This window comes from Sphaerodactylus townsendi, linkage group LG13 (genome assembly GCF_021028975.2).
Source record: "Sphaerodactylus townsendi isolate TG3544 linkage group LG13, MPM_Stown_v2.3, whole genome shotgun sequence".
NCBI lineage: Eukaryota > Metazoa > Chordata > Lepidosauria > Squamata > Sphaerodactylidae > Sphaerodactylus > Sphaerodactylus townsendi.
Genome location: NC_059437.1, coordinates 37896850 through 37916312, shown reverse-complemented (window position 1 = coordinate 37916312; position 19463 = coordinate 37896850). Strand labels below are relative to the sequence as shown.

At 45.8% G+C, this 19463-nt stretch overlaps 1 protein-coding gene and 1 non-coding gene across 6 annotated transcripts in view; both read left to right on the top strand.

Annotated features, from left to right (window-relative positions):
- The window catches only part of AP1B1 (adaptor related protein complex 1 subunit beta 1), a 46799-nt gene extending 29097 nt beyond the window's left edge, over nucleotides 1-17702 (top strand). For 2 of the 5 annotated variants that reach the window (XM_048514460.1, XM_048514461.1), the window contains exons 13-23: nucleotides 391-650; nucleotides 1702-1903; nucleotides 2803-2823; nucleotides 4636-4776; nucleotides 5642-5787; nucleotides 7455-7584; nucleotides 8932-9016; nucleotides 10130-10216; nucleotides 13686-13840; nucleotides 15874-15882; nucleotides 17104-17702. In XM_048514460.1, the coding sequence (XP_048370417.1) occupies nucleotides 391-650; nucleotides 1702-1903; nucleotides 2803-2823; nucleotides 4636-4776; nucleotides 5642-5787; nucleotides 7455-7584; nucleotides 8932-9016; nucleotides 10130-10216; nucleotides 13686-13840; nucleotides 15874-15882; nucleotides 17104-17178 (1311 nt within the window). In that variant the 3' untranslated portion in view covers nucleotides 17179-17702. The remainder of the gene's footprint in view (nucleotides 1-390; nucleotides 651-1701; nucleotides 1904-2802; nucleotides 2824-4635; nucleotides 4777-5641; nucleotides 5788-7454; nucleotides 7585-8931; nucleotides 9017-10129; nucleotides 10217-13685; nucleotides 13841-15873; nucleotides 15883-17103) is intronic. The other 3 variants (XM_048514463.1, XM_048514462.1, XM_048514465.1) reach the window with 3 other exon arrangements.
- LOC125443198 lies at nucleotides 5867-5964 on the top strand. The gene has a single exon (XR_007246097.1). It is a non-coding gene; the product is annotated as a small nucleolar RNA SNORD125 (small nucleolar RNA).
- Nucleotides 17703-19463: the final 1761 nt, after the last annotated feature.

Sequence of the window (19463 nt, the reverse complement as noted above, 5' to 3'; positions counted from 1 at the left end):
ATTATCTGTATGCCCCAATAAGACAAATAACATACTCGGATATGCCCGAATATTTGGATCTGTCTGATTTTTTTGTGTTTTTTCACATTTCAGCAGGCAGGGGGCGCATTTTTAAAGCTAGCAGCACCAAAATGTCTGGGTATCATCCGGAGACTGCCCAGATGATACCACCCGAGTTTGGTGAAGTTTGGTTCAGGGGGGCCCCCTGAACCAAGTTATGGACCCCCAAATGTGACAGAACACCCCCAAAAGCCCGAATACCTTGCATTCAGATTAGTTCATATTCAGGCAGGTATTCAGCCGATTTTTGCCTGAACATGCCCAAATTCACCCAGATCTGGTATTTGTTGCATCGGAATCTCCAAGCCTAACTTTCTTCCTACTTCAAAGGACTCGGACAACCCTGACCTGAGAGACCGTGGCTACATCTACTGGCGTCTGCTTTCAACTGATCCCGTGGCAGCCAAGGAAGTGGTCCTGGCTGAGAAGCCCCTCATCTCCGAGGAGACAGACCTGATTGAACCCACTCTGCTGGACGAGCTGATCTGCTACATTGGCACGCTGGCCTCTGTCTATCACAAGCCCCCCAGCGCCTTTGTGGAGGGAAGCAGAGGCATTGTTCACAAGAACCTCCCGCCCCGTACAGGCTCGTGAGTATTCAGGCTGTCCTTTACACCAGTCCTGATGCAAGAGGCCATGAGGCAGAGGAGATGCATGTTTAGATCCACTGCTTAGCTGTGGGATGTAGAGTCTCCAGCTCTGGGTCTTGCCCCAGTTTGTAAAGTGGTTGTAGTAAGAGAGCCCTATGTATAAGTTTACATCAAAGGAGTGGAGTTATTAGGAAGAAATGGGGACGCCACCTGCTTAAAGTAAGCTTAATCATCTAAAATTTGCTTGACTGGTTCAAATCTTTAAGGGTTTGTCTATGAATAAAATAGTTTGGGAACCAAAAGTATTTCTTCTCTGTCTTTGGACAGTGCACATAGGTATCCTAGCAGCATTTCTGACGAGAGTCATTCCCTCTTAATAGAAGGGGAAGAAGGAATGCTGTTTATAAGACTGTGTGTAGTGATTTGTGTTTTAAATAGTTTAGTATTAAGCATCTTTTTTAAAAGGTGCCCCTAAGTATCAATTATTTACACTCAATCTTAAGTTTTTAAAATCAGTTATGATTATTTTTAAGTAAATCCCACAAGTATTGTAACTGTGAAACAGTATCTTTTTTTTAATGTGCATTGTATGACTATTGACCTTCTCAAAGATCTCTGAAAACAAATGTATTGTCAAAGGCTTTCATGGCCGGACTCAACTGGATATTGTGGGTTTTCTGGGCTGTGTGGCCGTGGTCTGGTGGATCTTGTTCCTAACGTTTTGCCTGCATCTGTGGCTGGCATCTTCAGAGGTGTATCACAGAGGGAAGTCTGTTACACAATGTCCAGTGAGAAAGGAATGTTTAGTGGGGTATATATTGTCCATGTCCCAGGGTGGGGAACACACTTCTCTCTGGGGTACACCTCTGAAGATGTCAGCCACAGGTGCAAGCAAAACTTTAGGAACAAGATCTACCAAACCATGGCCACACAGCCCGGAAAGCCCACAACAACCATCTGAAAGCAAAGTTTGTAATTGAATTGCACTGTGCCTCATTTTACGTTCTTCTCCCTCTCTGTCCTTCTCCTACCCCTCATCCTGGCAACTTAGAAGTGAGAGTGCAGAAAGCCCGGATGTTGCTCCTGTGGGGGCTCCACCTTCCGAGCAGCCTGCTGTCATCCCCACACAGGGTGACCTCTTGGGTGACCTACTGAATCTCGATCTTGGACCACCAGTGAGTGGCCCTCCAGTTGCCACGTCATCAGTGCAGATGGGAGCTGTGGACCTTCTGGGTGGTGGTCTGGACAGCCTGGTAAGTCCCAGTAGCCTCCAAGTCTTGTATGACTGGTACCCCTGGAATAGCAGCCTCCCCCATGTTGCTGTATGTTGCTTCTGTAGAGCTTCTTTCCCATAAATAAGCCAATGAGTTATCCGTCAGAAGCTCTAACTGGGCTGCGGCTGTTGCTTTTGGTCTGGTTATTTCACTTACGTGGATGTTGTCTGGTTTTTATGTAGTGTATATGTGCTTACATATTTGGGGGGATGCTTCATGGAAATGGATTCAAGGTGCAAGAAAAGAGATTCCACCTAAACATTAGGAAGAACTTCCTGACCGTCAGGGCTGTTCAACAGTGGAATTCACTGCGTCGGAGAGAGGTGGAGTCTCCTTTGGAGGTTTTTAAACAGAGGCTGGGTGAACATACGTCGGGAGTGCTTTGATTGTGTGTTCCTGCATGGCAGAGGGTTGGACTGGATGGCCCTTATGGTCTCTTCCAACTCTATGATTCTATGAAAGGGCAGGTAACTAATATTCCAGATCTTTTTTTCTTTTTAGTCCTAAAATGATTAGCTAAGTATAAAAGATTTGTCTTCAAGGTAAAAAGTGAACTCATAAGTCTTGCAGATGCATTACTTAGCTGACTGGTGTAGAGAGGCCGGACAGAATTTATTAAATGTGCCAGCTACTTAGAACAGACCTTTACTTTGGTTTTTTGGAATGGGATGGCAGGAGAAGTACTTTGAAGGGACTGTCTCACTTTAGTACAGCCTGTGACCAACATCTGTGTGATGGAGTCTTGACTGGCTAACTTCTTTCTTTCATCCCCCCCCCCCCTTCTCTGTTTGTCTCTCTCTTCTCCCCCCTCCTGGCTTCTGTCTCTCTCTGCATGTGGCTGGCTCTTCTCTGCACCATGCCTGCTTCTCTGCTTGGAGATGGGGGACGAAGCCGAAGGGGTATGGTTCAGCCCTCTTACTAGCTTCCTAGAACCTGCCTTGCCATTCGAGACCCTCATCCATTCCCTTTCTCCTTTCCTCTCTCTCCTCTCATTTTAGTAAACGTAGAGGGGGTGGGGGTTCAGCCATCTACAACCCCAAATGTTGCAAATCTTGGAATTGCTTGCCCAGGCTCTTCCTAGCATTCCTTGCAGCTTTAGCAAATGCTCACACTGTTAAGCTTCACAACCGAAGAGGTTACAGGTTTCCCTTATTTTGTGGCGGGGGAGGGGAGCCAAGATTCCCAAAACCTCCTAAAGACCATTCTGTTTTTTCGGGCTGGAACCCTGCTCATTCCTTTATCTCATACAGTCAACTTCAGGAGTTATAGGTGCATAATTCTAGTTCAACTTCAGGAGTTATAGGTGCATAATTCTAGTTCAATTCTAGTTCAACCTGCCTTGATTGACACGAAAGACAGGTCCCACTCTTAGTCCAAAGGAATTCCATCTAGAATTGTCCTTTGTCTAATGCAGTTCTTTCCACTAATGCAGTTCTTTCCTGGAAACTGCAGGTTGTTTTGGGATCCTAATGAGAACTCTCCACTGGTGGTCCCAGACCCCTCCCTCCCCCAATGCTAGCAATGGTTTTTGCCATGTCATTTAACCTGATTTAACCTTGTAACATAGATGTCTGCTCATTTTCAATTCTGCACATTTAAAAAGTGCTTGCAGTGGCCACTGTGATGGTTTTGTCCTCAAAGCAAACTTAGGTACGGTACAGATTCAAAAGGAAGGCCACCACCCCTCTTCAGAAATAAAAAAAAGAACCTTGATGTCCTGGGAAATTGTTGCGGGGTCTGTCCTTCATGATAAAACCCAAAGCTGTCTGTCTGGCTTCCTCACCCTGCCTTGCTTTATGTGGAATGTCTAATGCTTAGCTATGTTTAGACGTCATCATAAAACATGGCCTTGCGTGTCAAAGCTGTTTAGATATTTTAGCACATTTATCCCACTCATTCTTTGTGGAGCTCAGGTCAGCATACGTTGATCTCCCTTCCTGCATTTTATTCACACAACAACCCTGCAGAGCAGGTTAGGACGAGTGTGATTGACTGGCCAAGGTGTCCCAGAAAGTTTCATGGCAAGTGGGGATTTGATCTCACTCTTCCTAGTCCTAGTTCAGGGGTATCCAACTCTGGCGCTTCAGATATTCACAGACTACAATTCCCATCAGCCCTGATGGGAATTGTAAGGCTGATGGGAATTGTAGTCCATGAACATCTGAAGTGCCAGAGTTGGACACCCCTGTCCTAGTCCAACACTCTAACTACTATACTTCATTGCCTCTGTTCATTATGGCTATCAAACTGAGCTCGAGAACATCCAAGGAAGCCCACCAGAGAGGCTTTTTGAGTGAGTGGCTTGGTTATTAAACAAACTTCCCTGAAAGATGGTCAGCCACAATAGTAAAGTCATCCCTTGCTGTGCACAGCTGCAGAGCTGCATGTTGTAGGAGATATACTTTGGATCACATAGGACATGATCAACCCCAAAGATCTGGCCAGTGCCTTAGGACATGCCCCAGAACCCTTTGCATTGAATCCTGAGACGGTAAGAGATCCTTAGCTGATAGGTCTGTGTGGATAAATTGTTCTACAGGCAGTTAAGTTGAAAGCCATAGGGTAGAAGCCCTTTGGCTCCTTACGTGGTGCCTTGTTTCATGCTCCTCTCCTTCCCCTGAACCATCTCATTGACACCTGTCTGTCTCCAAGCACCTTCCTTTCAATTTTCTCTGAGTCCTTGTAATAACTGATGTCCTTCTCCCTGGCAGATGGGTGGGCCCAGCTTTGCAGCTCCCAGTGCAGTCATGCCCCAAAACTTGGGGGCACCCCTTGGAGGCGGTTTGGGGGACCTCTTTGACCTGGCTGGCGGTGTGGGCACTTTGTCAGGATCTTACGTGGCTCCCAAAACTGTGAGTAGCACTTCAGAGGCTTGCCAGTAGCCAGAGCTTATCTCTTGGGACCAATTCTGGTACCTGGAACTCCTTCTATCTCTCCCCCCGCCCCCACCCCCAATGTATTCAATCAATCAAACTTTATTGGAATACATATGTAGAGAGCAAAATATAAAGTTTGTGTCAAATACATTAAACTTGGAATTAATGTAAATCATTTTAAAAGCTCATAAAACAGTGTCCAAATTGGGACGGATAATCATCCTTTGTTTTTATAACTGATGCCAAAAGCTTAGCTACAACTAGGAGAAGAAGAAGAATTTGGATTTATTCCCTACCTTTCTCTCCTGTAAGGAGATTCAAGGTGGCTTACAAACTCCTTTCCCTTCCTCTCCCCACAACAGACACCTTGTGAGGTAGGTGGAACTGAGAGAGTTCTGAGAGAACTGTGACTAGCCTAAGGTCCCCCAGCAGGAATGTAGGAGTGCGGAAACACATCTGGCTCACCAGAGAAGCCTCCGCCACTCAGGTGGAGGAGTGGGGAATCAAACCCGGTTCTCCAGATTAGAATCCACTTGCTCTTAACCACTACCACGCTGGTTCTCTAAAGTGACATCAGAGTCCCAGTCAGACATCAAACACTCAAAGAGTCTGTTTAAGTTTTCCTTGGTAATGATTATAGGTCTTATTAATCTGTACTCAGTGGCAATTTTTGAAGCCCATGCCTAGAGGGGCGCTTTTTCTTGCTGGCCATTGCCAAGGCCCCGGGCCACTGCAATGTTTCTCAATTTACAAACCCTTCAGGTTGTCACATTAACTCTCAGTGTGAACCGAGACTCTGGTCTGCTCTAATAGATGTGTGTTTGGGGTTGTACTCATCTAGGTGTGGCTCCCAGCTGTGAAAGCCAAAGGCCTGGAGATTTCAGGGACCTTCAGCCGCCAGGTGGGCTCCATCAGCATGGATCTGGTCCTAGCTAACAAGGCCCTGCAAGTCATGTCCGATTTTGCCATCCAGTTCAACCGGAACAGGTAAAGCTGCCACCTCCCTTTTTCCTGTGCTGAGTCTTCCCCCTGTTCCCTAAAGAAACCCTCTGATTTGGGGGAGGGCTAGCTAGCCAGCCTCGCATGATGAATCCACTCTCTGAAGGATCGCCGTGATGAGCTTTCCTAACCCTCTAAGAAGTTGACTGAAGAGGCTTATCTGCTCCGGAGTTAGAGCTTCCTGCCAGAGCACACAAGGTGACCAGTGCACCAAATGTCGCCTTGGGACCAAAATGGCCCATTTTAGATAGATCTGTGCCAAATACTTTCCAGTTCTATTTAGGGTGAGTGGGTATGCAAATGTATTACAGTGGAACCTTGGTTTTCATTGTTAATTCATCTGGGAAGCCTCCACAAAAACTGAGGAAACCACTGGCAAGCAATGGGGAGGCATGGGTCACCGGTTTTCGTCGCAAAATTAGCACGCGCGCTGACAAAAACTGATGAAAACTGAAGCAAGTGACGAAAACAGAGTCAAAATTTTCACTTAGAGAACTGACAAAAACTGAAAACAACGAAAACCGACGGCGACGAAAACAGAGGTTCCACTGTATTTGTGTAAATCAATTTGTGTAAATCTTTGTCATATTTGGTGCCCACCCACCCCCACCCCCAGCTGCCGTTTCTTCTTCCTAGGTGATGGCAAACAGATATGATAAAACAACTCCAAGCATAAATCTCTTCCTAATGGTGGTATTCTCTTCCGCCCCCTGCCCCCCCCCCCCAATTTAAAAGGAGGGAGGCTGAGTTTTGATGGAGGGTTAATGCTTCTCCCACTGTACCATTTTGGTCAATTCCCACCTCTCACCTGAGTACTGCAGTGTGTGTTTTGCCATCGAGTCACAGCTGACTTGTGGCGACCCCTGGTGGGGCTTTCAGGGCAAGAGATGTCCAGAGGTGGTTTGCCGTTGACTGCTTATGCTTTATGCCTTTGGTATTCCTTAGAGGTCTCCCATTCAAACACTTTTCTGGGTTGAGGCTGAGAGTGTGGGACTCGTCCAAGTCACCTAGGCTTAACCACTATATCACACTGACTCTCAAGTACTACAGATGTGTATATTTTGTCTGCTGTACGACTAGTGTTTTTTTTTTGGGGGGGGGGGGTTAGAACAGGAAAACTGCCTCCATGCCCACCCCTCCCAAAAGCTCAGCAGTTTTTAAAGTGAAAATAAAAATGTGTATCTCCTGTACAGCATATGTTTTGTCCTTTTCTGTATCTGGGTGATAGGGCTTCCACAGTGAATGGGACTATGTTGCAGTTGTATGTAGCCACATTTTGACATTGGTGAGGGTAGGTGAAAGCAACGTAAAAAGATGGATGAACTGAAAAGGAAGCCTTTTTCTTGGCAGTGATTAAAAAAAAAACTTCACCGTAAACTGAATAGGGTCAGTTCTGCAGTAGTTCTCGAATCAGTACTTGGCTTACCATGAGCTGTCAGCACCAAAGAATGTACTCTGGCCAGGCATCTTTGGCAACATCTCATTTCTGAGCTTTCTACTGGCTGGCAGTGGCCTAGCATCCAAATTTCCATTGCTCACAACACATACAAGGGGGAAAAAATACTACTGCTAGCATGTCTGTCAATCCCGGTAAGGAGTCCTCTGCGCTTGCATCCGCCAAGACACTAGCTGTCACCTTTGATATTCCTCTCCAGCTTTGGTTTGGCTCCCGCTGCTCCTCTTCAAGTCCATGCCCCTCTTGCCCCGAACCAGAGTGTGGAAATCTCCCTTCCCCTGAACACAGTTGGCTCAGTCATGAAGATGGATCCTCTTAATAACCTTCAGGTGAGCCAAGGAATTAGTAGCTGGTAGTAAACTTAAGATTGACAGTTGGGTGTTCCTGTCAAGGGGAGTATTATAAAATGGGGGGGGGGGGGCGCAGTTTGATTCCTTCGTACAGAAACCAATGGATAACGTTGTCTTCTGAGGTGGCAAGAATAACTTTCACAGGAATTAACTGTGGTAATTTATTCCAAAGTGAACGCCTATGAGATTTTTTCAGAGTTCGCTGGCCAGTGGCTGCTTTCTGAAGCGTGTTGTTAATCGTGTGGCTATTGTGAGTATCCAGGCTGTGTGGCCTGGTCCTGTAGTTTTTGCTCCTAACATTGACTGGCATCTTCAGAAGCATGTCATGGTAAGATGTGTTTCTCTCAAAGGCACAGTTTCTCTCACTGCCTCAGCGAGAAACACATCTTACTGTGGCATGCCTCTGAAGATGCCAGCCATAGATGGGGGCAAAATGTTAGGAGCAAAAACTTCCAGACCGTGGCCACACAGCCCAGAATACCCACTTGATTCCAACTATACAGATCTTCACCAATACATGTTGTTAATGCTTAGCATTTATGTAGAATTTCCGGAGTTCAAAAGGTATATTATATTTTAACTCTTACAATGGCCCCATAAGGTAGGCTAGTATTATCTGCATGTTGCAGACTTTGGAGTGAGGTTTTAAGCAAGGCACTCCCAGCCTTAAAGACACCCAATGGTGGGGAATTGTGAAAGGTGGGATTTGAATAAAGGACCTCCTGGATCAGCATGGCCTCAACCTAAGGTTTTATACTTTGCTCCAAGGAAGAGCAAATGGTACAAAATGCCAGGACTGATAAACGTGTCACTTGTAGCTATTGGCTTGTCACCTTTGCCTAAACAGGTGCTATGCTTTGCAAATTCTGTTCACAACCAGTTCTGCACTAAAAACAATTCTGCACTAAAAACATTTTATTTTGTGCATGCTGGTATTGCATCATAACCTTGATTTTACTAGTTTTTGGGGATGAGCAAGAGACCAGGTAGGGCACTGGTTTCCTGCTTCCAACCACTTAATCTTATCCAGCCACCTCTGTGGCTTCTTGGAGATTCTGCTGGTTTTGTTTGTACACTTTTAAGTATAAGGTAAAGTCATGAGGGCTAGAAACCTGATTATAAACGGTTTTTGCATCCATCTGCATTACTTCAGAATTGAAGCATGTGAAATCGTTCAAAAATATCTTGTTTGGAAACCAATTGACATCTTAGTGGACAGCAGAGTTGGATTTTATATTGTTCACAACTGTATTATTGGGGGGGGGGGCAGAGAAGGAGTATATTCTGATTCATATTGTAAACTAAATCTTTCTTCCTTGGTTCCAGGTGGCCGTGAAAAACAACATAGATGTGTTCTATTTCAGCACCCTCTACCCTCTGCACATTCTCTTTGTGGAAGATGGGAAAATGGGTAAGTCGGCTGACATACCAGTGGCAATGCATAGAAGATATAAAAAAATCAATAGGGGGGATTTATTGAGTTTTGTTGACCGTTTGCATAAAGGACTTCTGATGACAGTTTAGTCTCAACCAACCTGCACAGATAGGTTCGGCTACCTGTACTCAAAACTGCTCGGTGGCCAAACAGAGGTGTGAAAGTGGCATTCTCACATCCCGAGCCTTCTGTGTGCAGTGAGGGACGGCAGAAGTATGCTCTGAAAAGGAGGTCATGTTAGGTGTGTTCCACTCTGCCTGCCCCTTGGAGTGAATGGGCCTTGTGCAATGCTGGCTTCTTCCACTCCCTAGCAATGTACAGCCAGCAGTGATGTCCTGAAGGAGAGCTAAGGGGGTCCCTGATGTGGCTTTCATTACAGCTAACAGGTGCAGAGGAATCCCAGAAGCCCTTGCCAGAAAACATGGTGTCCTCTCTGATCCCTAACTGGGCAGAGGAGAAAGCAGAGTAGCTGGAGGCAATATTAACTGAACTCTTCGGCAGTTGCAAAGTTAAAGCCGACCTTGCAGGGGTGAGGTTATGCAACTGATTGAGAGGTCTCTTATGGAAGAGGGAGTGTCCCTTCAAGCCTACTATGGACCACTCTGTTTATTTTTCTGATTTCAAACGGGGAGAGCCAGGGGGCCAGGGTGCAGTGTCGTAAGCATGTTTGCAACTTCTCATGAACACTAGGTGGAGCTGATTGTCCAGGACAGCAGCTGCATTCTGTGTGTGCTTATTTTGTACACTGGAGTTGAACTGGGGGGTCTGGTTCAGCATTTTATAATCATTGTGATCTTTTTGTCCCTCTTGAAAAGGTTTAAAGGGGACAAAGGTATCCACGGTCGAGTATCAAGATACCTCTGTAAGGGCAGCTTCATGGAACTTCTATGGTCAGAGGCAGTATATTTCTGAACAGTAGATCTCAAGGACAGTGTAGGCAAGCATATTCCCTTAATGGTGAAAGCATGGACTTAAAGCCCGGGGGGGGGGGGGCGCATCTGTCCAGAAGCTAGCATGGTCTGTGTCTTGGAAAGGGAGTTGCCCTCCTGTCCCCAGGATTCACCTGGAGTTTCTTCCTTGGTCCCTCAGAGCGGCAGATGTTCCTGGCTACCTGGAAAGACATCCCAAATGAGAACGAAGCACAATTTCAGATAAAAGACTGTCCTCTCAACGCAGGTGAGGGAAGAGCCGCCTAATCTTGCTTGGCTAGAAGTGCCGCTATTCTTGCATTCCTTCTCCGAACTCCGATCTGCTTTGGCTGGTTCCCGAGCAATCTTCCCTTGCCAGACAGCTTGCAATTTCACACTTGCCTGGCTTTAGCGTTCCTGCTGTCCAAAGGTTTTGTGACTGTTCTATCACGCAGTGAGCCTAAAACTCCTCATTCCCATCCTTAAACAAGATTCCATTATTCTGTCTTTGTCATCTTTTCATAATGTGCTCTGAGCAAATCGTAGATAACCAGTTTGAAATGGAGAAACACAACATGATGGGCTAAGGCTGCTTCCTTTTGATCTGTGTCCCTACCGTGTATTTCTGTTCTGGCCAACTTCAGTAGATTTGATCAGCATTTAATTCCTTTTCTGGTTGGTAAAATTCCTTTTCTGGTTGGTATTCCTTTTCTGGAAGGTAAAAACATTCTTGGGCCCAGAGCAGCAAAGTCGGCACCGGGCACCTCCTTCACAGAAAAGCTGCAGTCTTTTAGTTGTTATAAATATCCCTTGATTAGCTGTTTTTTAGACAGACGTGTAACCCACTGTTTCAAAAACAATCGTGCAAGTCAGCTTTTCAGAAGGTCAGACAACCATGTGCTTTATGAGTCATAAAATGTGCAACAGAAATCTTTTTGCCCGGAGCAAGCCATCCAAACACAGCAACTCCCATTCTAGATGCCTATCAAGTCAGTTTTCATTAGCTATAAAATCTGTCATAGGTTATGTCAATCTAAGAAATAGTAGGGGGCTCACTAAACTCCAGAAATGTAGGCAAGGGTCCCCAAGGGTGCAACCGTGTTCTTTAAAAGGATGGGATTCTCCCCACCCACCCCCCATCAACAATGTGTATCAAAATGCATCACAACCTTTTTATAAAACCAAACTTATCACATCATTTATGTTTTTACTAAAAGTAATAAAATGATTTATTTATTCATTCATTTGATTTCTGCACCGCCCTTTGCCGACATATCGGACTCAGGGCAGTTTCCGACCGTTTCCTTGTCAGTGAAAAAATATAATTAGCATTAGAATCTTAATTAATGCATCTCGATGGCGCTAGAACAATCAAGGGCAAATCAAAAGGAAGGGCAGGCAAATTTAAATTCTGATAAAAAGAGCAGATTACACCTATGGATAATATGAAAGAGGAAAAAGGGAGAAGGAAAGGAGATAAGGGGAAGGGAGAGGAAAATAATAATAATGTAGTATAAAAACCGATAAAATATTTTTTTAAATACTAAATAAAGGTTTTGCAATGCCTTAAAGCACATTTTTGATGGAATGCTGTGCTTCTGGCATTTGAATAGCTGGTCTTTATAGAGAGAAACTGACAAAGCCCACTGGGGAGTTATATTTTGATTTAACAAAGGGAATTTGGAATAATTAGAACATGACCAACCAATATCACTCCAGTCTTGGCCCATCCATGATGGCGCCAAGTATATTTTCAGCTACAATTCAAGGTGCTAGTGTTGCCCTTTCAAGCTGTACATGGCTCAGGGTGACCTACTCCCTCATGAACCTATCCAACCACTACGGTTATCTTCCCAGGCCCTGCTTTGGGTGTCCCTGCTGCCTGAGATTAGGCAGCTGGCAACCTGGAATGGGACCTTCTTGGCTGTGCCACCAAAACTCTGGAAATCTCTGCCCAGGGAGGCTTGTCTGTCACTTTCTGTTGCCACATTCCACAAGTGGATGGAGACTTCCTTGTTTTGCCTGACATTCCCTCAGTAATCCCTTGTGTCCTCTAGATCTCTCAAATAAAGTAGACTAATTGTGAATGAAATCTCCTTTATTGATAGAGAATCAGTAGAGTCGTGGACTAGCATTGGCCGGGGAGGGGCCTTGGGAGGGCCGAATGTCGTCACACCTTGACATGTCAAGGTGTGTGTTGACATTTCTCCTCCTTGCCTTATGCTTTGTTTGTTTTTATGTGTATTTTACCTCAAGAGCTTTATTACGCACGGTTTAAAGCAGTTAGTTGCCATGATGGTCCTGGTGAGGACAAAAACGCAGGGTACAAATTTCATAATAAATAAAGACATCAGTTCTGATTATGGATTCAGGGTAAACTGGACAATGCTGCTCGTTCACATAGAATGTACTTTCAACCGCCTCACTTGCACTCCTGTCGATATGAGTATCATCAGACATGACTGATACTTGGCTGACTTCCAGTTCTGTCCCAGGACATAACCTCATTTAACTTCCCAAGAATTCAAGTTAAACAGAGGTGTCTGGAAATCATTCTCTTCTGGTTTGTAATCTAAGGAAACAGTCTTATGAAAACAAATGGGAAAAAAAATCAAGATTTAAAGTAGCCAAGAACTTATCCCTGTGATAATATAATCTGCAAGTATTAATGACTGAGTTGCAGCCAAACAGCATGCACTTTGGTTAGTTCTTTCTAGAACAGTGATGGCGAACCTTTTCGAGACCGAGTGCCCAAATTGCAACCCCAAACCCACTTATTTATCGCAAAGTGCCAACACGGAATTTAACCTGAATACTGAGGTTTTAGTTTAGAACAAATGGTTGGCTCCAAGGCATGCGTTACTCAGGAGTTAGCTTAGTGAAGCAACCGTGCGTGAATCACGATCCTAGGAGGGTTTACTCAGAAGCAAGCCCCATTGCCAGCAGCTGAGCTTACTCCCAGGTAAAGGATCATGCCCAGGCCAGCCTAGATATGTGTTTGGGGGGGGTGATTTTCCACCCCCCTCCCACATGATGAACTCTGTGCGCGAGTGCCCACACAGAGGGCTCTGAGTGCCACCTCTGGCACCCGTGCCATAGGTTCGCCACCACTGTTCTAGAATAACTGTGTGCTCAAACTTGGAAGTGTGGACCCTGCAACCAGTGCTTATAGATGTTGCCTACTGCAACAGATTCCAAATCCTATAGGATACCCTTCTAGCTCATTTGCATACCTTTAGGGGATGAGAGATACGTCCCGTTAAGTGAGCTTTGAATTGCTACATCCCATTACTTGTAGACATCCTGTTCCTTGGTTTGTTCAATTGTTGTGAATCACACTATATTGTGGATTTGTTTGTTCCCGTGTGGATTTGTTTGTTCCCGTGCATTTACTCTAATCACCGCTTCCTGGCTCTATGAAGAGCAGCAAGATAAAAATATAGTAATCAGGATTCTATGCCTTGCAGTACAGATGAGCAGGATTGATGCAGTTCCCATAATCAGGGCTGCTTGCTGAATGAACTGTGCTGAGAAGCTGAATGAATTATGCAGATTTTATAAGTGCTTCTGTATACTGTCTGGTTTTGGTCATTGTTCCAACTCCCTTTAAATGGGAGGTAGAATTGCCAGCAGCTGGGTTTTGCATCCACTACCATATTCTGTGCTGAGGTGATAGGCTTATATAATCCCTGCTTGAGAGTGTGAGTTGGTAAAAGCAGTTTCCATTTCCCCCCTAGATGCAGTTAGTAGCAAACTACAGGGCAGCAATATCTTCACCATAGCGAAGAGGAACGTGGAAGGCCAAGATATGCTGTACCAGTCGCTGAAGCTGACCAATGGAATCTGGGTCTTGGCAGAACTGCGAATCCAACCAGGGAATGCAAACTTCACGGTAGGTCCCTTTGTTCTCTTTTTGGGTCTCAATAAGATATGAAGTGGTCCCAGGGGATGGCTGAAGACCTTCCCTGATTTTATGTGGACAGAAAATCTTTTTGTGAATTTTGAACTGAAACCTTTAGTGGCATTTTAAAACATATGATGTGCAATAGGCTTGAAGAATATAAAAAGTAAGATCATTAAGTAAAACAATCTTTTAAAAAAGAAAGGATTAAAAGTTTTGTTAAGCGAAAAATTTGGAACGTGTGGTGACGACGACACACAGAAATCTAGCCATAGGTGCCAGTATTGAGACAGAGTTGCTGTCTAACAAAAACAGTTTTGGCAGCATCCGCAATGCTGTCTAGGCCAGACAAAAGAGGTTTAAGTAAGTTTTTCCACGCAGAGTCGTAAAAAGGGCAGTGGTGAAGGACGTGGTGGACGGTTTCCTCCAATCCAAGGGTGCAACTGCAAGTTCTCTCAGTGGTTGCAATGTGATTCTCTCTGCTGAATCTTCTAGTGCACAGGTGTCAAACTCGTAGCCCTCCAGATGTTATGGACTACAGTTCCCACCATCCCCTGCCAGCATCATGCTGGCAGGGGATGATGGGAACTGTAGTCCATAACATCTGGAGGGCTGCGAGTTTGACACCTGTGTTCTAGTGGAAGGAAGCACATTGCATCTAGCCAGAGCAACAGCTCATCGCAGTTTGGGATCAGTTAAAAGATGGAGATAGCTGGCTGTGATGGTAAACAGAGGGAGGATGCCCAGGTGGATAGGGGAGCAGACTTAATTCACTTGGGCCATCAGTCTCTGTGATTCCTGCTCAAAAAGTCTGTGTTTTACTTTACGAAATATCTTATTAGCAGTTAGCCTAAGCAAAGAGTCCAGTGGCAAATCCAGATCTTGTAGTTTGGCGTTCAAATGAGCCCACCAGCCCTTTGAATGAAGGAAGATCAGAGCATGAGAAGTACAGCTAGAATCCTCGTTGTTATAGCAAATTCGTATCCAAAACTTGAAGGTGAGATACCAAGCTCTGGTTTCCATCAAATGCTGGTCTACTTCTAAGCACAAGACAGCATAGGGCACAGAATGGGAGACCTCTTTGTGTGCACTGCATATGCACCAGAATGAGTATGCTCATTCTTGCAAATACAAGAATCTACCTTTGTCAGACCCTTGGGCCCCCTAGTTTGATACTCTTTACTTCATCTTGGTGTGGTGCTCCACTAGAACTGGAGATGGAACCTCGGATCTTCTTCATCTAAAGTACGATCACCCCCACAGAGTTGGATTCCTGGCTTAGATTCCTACTCCATGCATTAGCATTTGCCATATTGACCCCGTGCCCTCACACTGAGTGCCCCTTACCCTGCTAGTGATCTGCAGCTCTGGGTTGGGGAATCTTGCAACTTTGGCGTCTGTCAGCATGAGTTTTTAAAGGGTTTTTAATTCCCATCAGGATAGGAATTTGACCCTCAGAATCAGCTGGGGTATTGAGAGCAGTAGTGTCCGAATTGTCCCTAAAATGGGACCTTTTAAAATGGGTCTTTTTCTAAAATTGGACAGTTGAAGTAAAAGATAGATTTATTTCTGTGCTGTCACTTGTTTTCATGCTTTGGGTTGGGATGTGGTTCTAGCAGATACCCAATTCCACCATCCCCAGCCATGCTTTTATGAAGGGCAGACCAGGATGCCAAGCTAGCCCTGCTGTTCAATCAGATTTCAACACTTGGCCCTTGGATGTTTGTAAAATGTGCATCTTGGTGTGGTGCTGTGATGGTAAACAGAGGGAGGATGTGCAAGTCTGACCCTTGCACTGACAAGTTTGAAGCCCCCTGGTCTGTCTGAATGATGCAGGATTAGCCTTAATATTCTTGCCTCGCACCTTCCCCCATCCCCCCCGACGACACATCAGGAACACTGGGATGGCTTGTTCTCTCTGTTTGGGTTGTGAGACCCTCTCTCTGCTTCTGGTGACAATGTCCTCTTTGTTTTTGTTGCGGCGTGTCCACCCGCCCACCACGGGCCTGTCCCTGACCTTGCAGGATTTGGAGGTTAGCAGAACATCTGTGCTCTCTCTCTTGATCTTCTGAATCCAACTGCCTACTCACCACTTCATCCTTAGCATTTTATTAATTTCCCCCAGCTCGCTTCTGACACACCTTTCAGTGGCACCTTTACCCACCCGCCTCCAGCCTGACCCATGCTAACCAATAACAGATCATGCCAATGGGCAGGTGAGCGTGCACACGCAGGGGTCAAGGGGAGTAGATGCAGCTTGTTCGGAGCCCCAAAAAGGTCATGTTTCCTATACGCTAGATGGCACGCTGCCTTCTGGAGTGTGTTTTCCTAAAGCGTTAAGGTAACATGGCTTCTCTGCAGCATCTGAAAGAAGCACCATCTTGGACCAGGATGCAAGTTAAAAAATTTCCTACCCTGCTTGTATTGGCATGTCGGCCCAAGCCATCTTGGGGCAGAACAACAGATTGGGAGGGAGGGGGAGGGAGAGCCCATTATGTGCCACAGGGGAGTGGGCGAGTATCTCTTTGCAAGCTTACCATCTCCAATAAATCAAATGCAGCTGGAAGGTTTTTAAAAAAACTACTTTAAAACCTTCATGGTCACTTATTTGGCTCTTGGAGAATCTGTGGAACCCGCGAGCCTCCTCACATTTTCTTGAGTCATTCAGTTCACTGGGTCTGTCTCCTGAGTAAACATGCATCGGACCGGGTTGCACGTCTCATTTGTGACATGGGCTGCATTTCCACTGCAAACCTGAACTGGTTCACCAGCCTTGCTGGCAGTAATGGTTTCCCTCCCCTGTCCCCAGCTTTGTTAGGATACTTTGCACTGTAGCAGCACGTGAAAACTACATTTCCCGGAGGGGGTGGGGGGAGAGGTCATGACTGTTGCTGAACCAGTTCCAAGTCTGCAGTGTAGGCATCTGTGCCTTCAGTTTCTGATGGCTGAGTGTGACATGGGAAGGCATCAGCTGGTGTGCATGGCAAGGCGTAGAGGGAAAACTTCCGTCTGGAAAACAGAGGTGGCCTCGAGGAGTTTACTGGCAAAGGCTTTACCTCCCGACAGCAGCTGGCGCTTTTCTCCTCTCCGGACGACTTGGCTTCACTGTCCTCCTCCTTAATCTCTGAGCATGTCCTTTTTCTGCCCTCCTCTGGACTCCATTTGCTCCCGGTATTAACACAGCTGCCTAGTAAAAATTGGTTGGCAAACTTTGGCTTGTTGCATTCAGATGCTCTCCTGTTCTTCCCCCGCAGCTCTCTCTGAAGTGTCGCGCCCCTGAAGTCGCACAGCATGTTTTCCAAGCCTACGAAACCATTCTGAAGAACTGATGTCCTCAGCCGCCCGCCTTCCTCTCCTCCTCCTCCTCCTCCTCCCCTCCCCAGATTCCCAAACAGAAGAAGCAGTAATGGTGTTATTGGGACCAAGACCCCTCCACGCATGCCTCCGTTTGTCCACAGAAGACATGAACTCAAGAACTCCAGGGTATTTGAACGTCCCCAAAACTGTCTCATCTCCTAGTAATTGGAAGCTTTGGGGCCTGAAGGGGGTCGGGGGTGGGGGGGCTGTCTTTGGCCTCAAGAAACAGGGTGGGGTTCAGAAAAGAATGAACAAAGGAGATGGGAGATCTGGCAGAGCCGCTTTGTGTGTGAAGTCATGCCGTGTCCCCTCTGCTGATGTTGCCCCATTCTTGAATGCCCTGCACAGTCTTTTCCCCCCCATTTATACATTTGGAACTCGAAGAGGCGGTGTGCGTACGATGCTGCGGCTGCGCGGTGCAGCAAATCACCTTGCTGTCTTGCTATCTTCCCACCCGAATAAACAATCAAAGCTCCAAACGCTGAACTAGGAAAAAGGGTTTTGTGTTTTATTGTCCAGCTCGAGAAAGTGTGGGTGGAAGGAAGGCTGTACAGAGACCCCACTTTTTATTAGCCCCTTTTTCTTGTAGTTATCTAGTCTTTTATTTCTTTTTTTAGCTTTTTTGGGGGGAGCCTGTTTTGGAGAGCCAGTGTGTAGTGCAGTGGTTCTCAACCTTCCTAATGCTGTGACCCTTTATTACAGATCCTCATGTTGTGGTGACCCCCAACCCTAACATTTATCCATTTCACAGATGGAGAACACTGATGCAGAGAGTCTTAGGCGACCCCTGTGAAAGGGTCGTTCAACCCCCAAAGGGGTCATGACCCACAGGTTGAGAACCACTAGTGTAGTGGTTAGCAAGAGAACTGGGTTCGATTCCCCACTCCTGCACGTAAAGCCTGCTGCGTGACCTTGAGCCACAGTGTTCTCAAAACTCTCTCAGTCCATGTGGAGGACGGCCATGGCAAGCCACCTCTGAGCATCTTTTGCCTTGAAAACTCTACAGGGTCGCCATCAGTCAGCTGTGACCTGACCACACACACACACACCCTCTCTCTGCTTTGGAGGATTTGCAGATGGGTCTGTGTCACTGAGAGATGGATACATTGAGACTGCAAGGAGTGGATTCTGTGGCTGAATGCCACCATATGCTAAAAATCCTCTTGCATGCAACACTAGTAATATCAGCAAGAAGGGTAGTCTTCTCCTTGGCATTGCGTTTTGTTTGGATGTGGAAGTTATTGGGTCTAGAAAAGCATCCGATGACAAACTTTCCTGTGTCGGCTTCTGGTGTTTCCTTATATTGCAAATGTGAAGTGCAGTAGACCAAAGTTAATAGCATTGTGTAAAACAATATAACTTATTAATACCCCACCTTTCTCACTGAGACTCAAGGCAGATTCCCAAATATAAATAGCAGTTCGGACAGCAGCAGCCTCCAGTAAGCTGAAGGAATGGGATTACAGAACTGGAAGACAGTGCAAGCAAACTGTTCAAGGTGTGGAATGAAGGCAATGAAGAAAGGAGGTTTTAAAGGTAGAGGACGTTATAGTAAAAGGGGACGCGTACAGTAACTGTTGCAGTAGACTACAATACCGTCCCTTGTTTGAAGCAATCTCTTGTGGTGTTCCATTATATTATCATTTATAAAAATGCCTCCAAGAACATTTCTGTTTAGCAGGGCCGTACTGGGCGAGAATGGCAGTTCTGGAACATACAGTGCTGATGGTCACTAAGTCTTTCCTTTCCCTGTTTCAATCTGTGTCGACTGATGGCTCCAAAGTTTCCGTGACCATCAGGACATACATTCCATAGCTTGGAAAGAACGCTGGGGCGGGAGTAAGAAAGATCCACACTTCTTGCTGTGATGGGCAGAGTTCTATACCAATCATACAACCTGTCACAGTCCTCAATAGCTGACCAATGGAAGGTAAGCATACAGTAATGGTATGGTTTTTTTCTTTGCCATCAGGTCAGAGCTGACTTTCGGTGCTCCTGTAGGGTTTTCAAGGCAAGAGATGTTCAAAGGTAGTTTGTCATGGTCTGATTGTTTCGCACCCTGGTGGGCCTTTGAAGGTCTCCCATCTAAGTGCTTGCCGGAGTTAAAGTTGAGTGTGTAAGACTAACCCAAGTTCACCCAGCTAGTTTCCATGGCAGAGTAGGGAGTCAAACCTGGGTTTCCAAATCCTAATCTGACATTTTAACCACTAATCACATTGGCTGTCTTTTGACATGTTTTTTTTTTTTTATTCTTTCG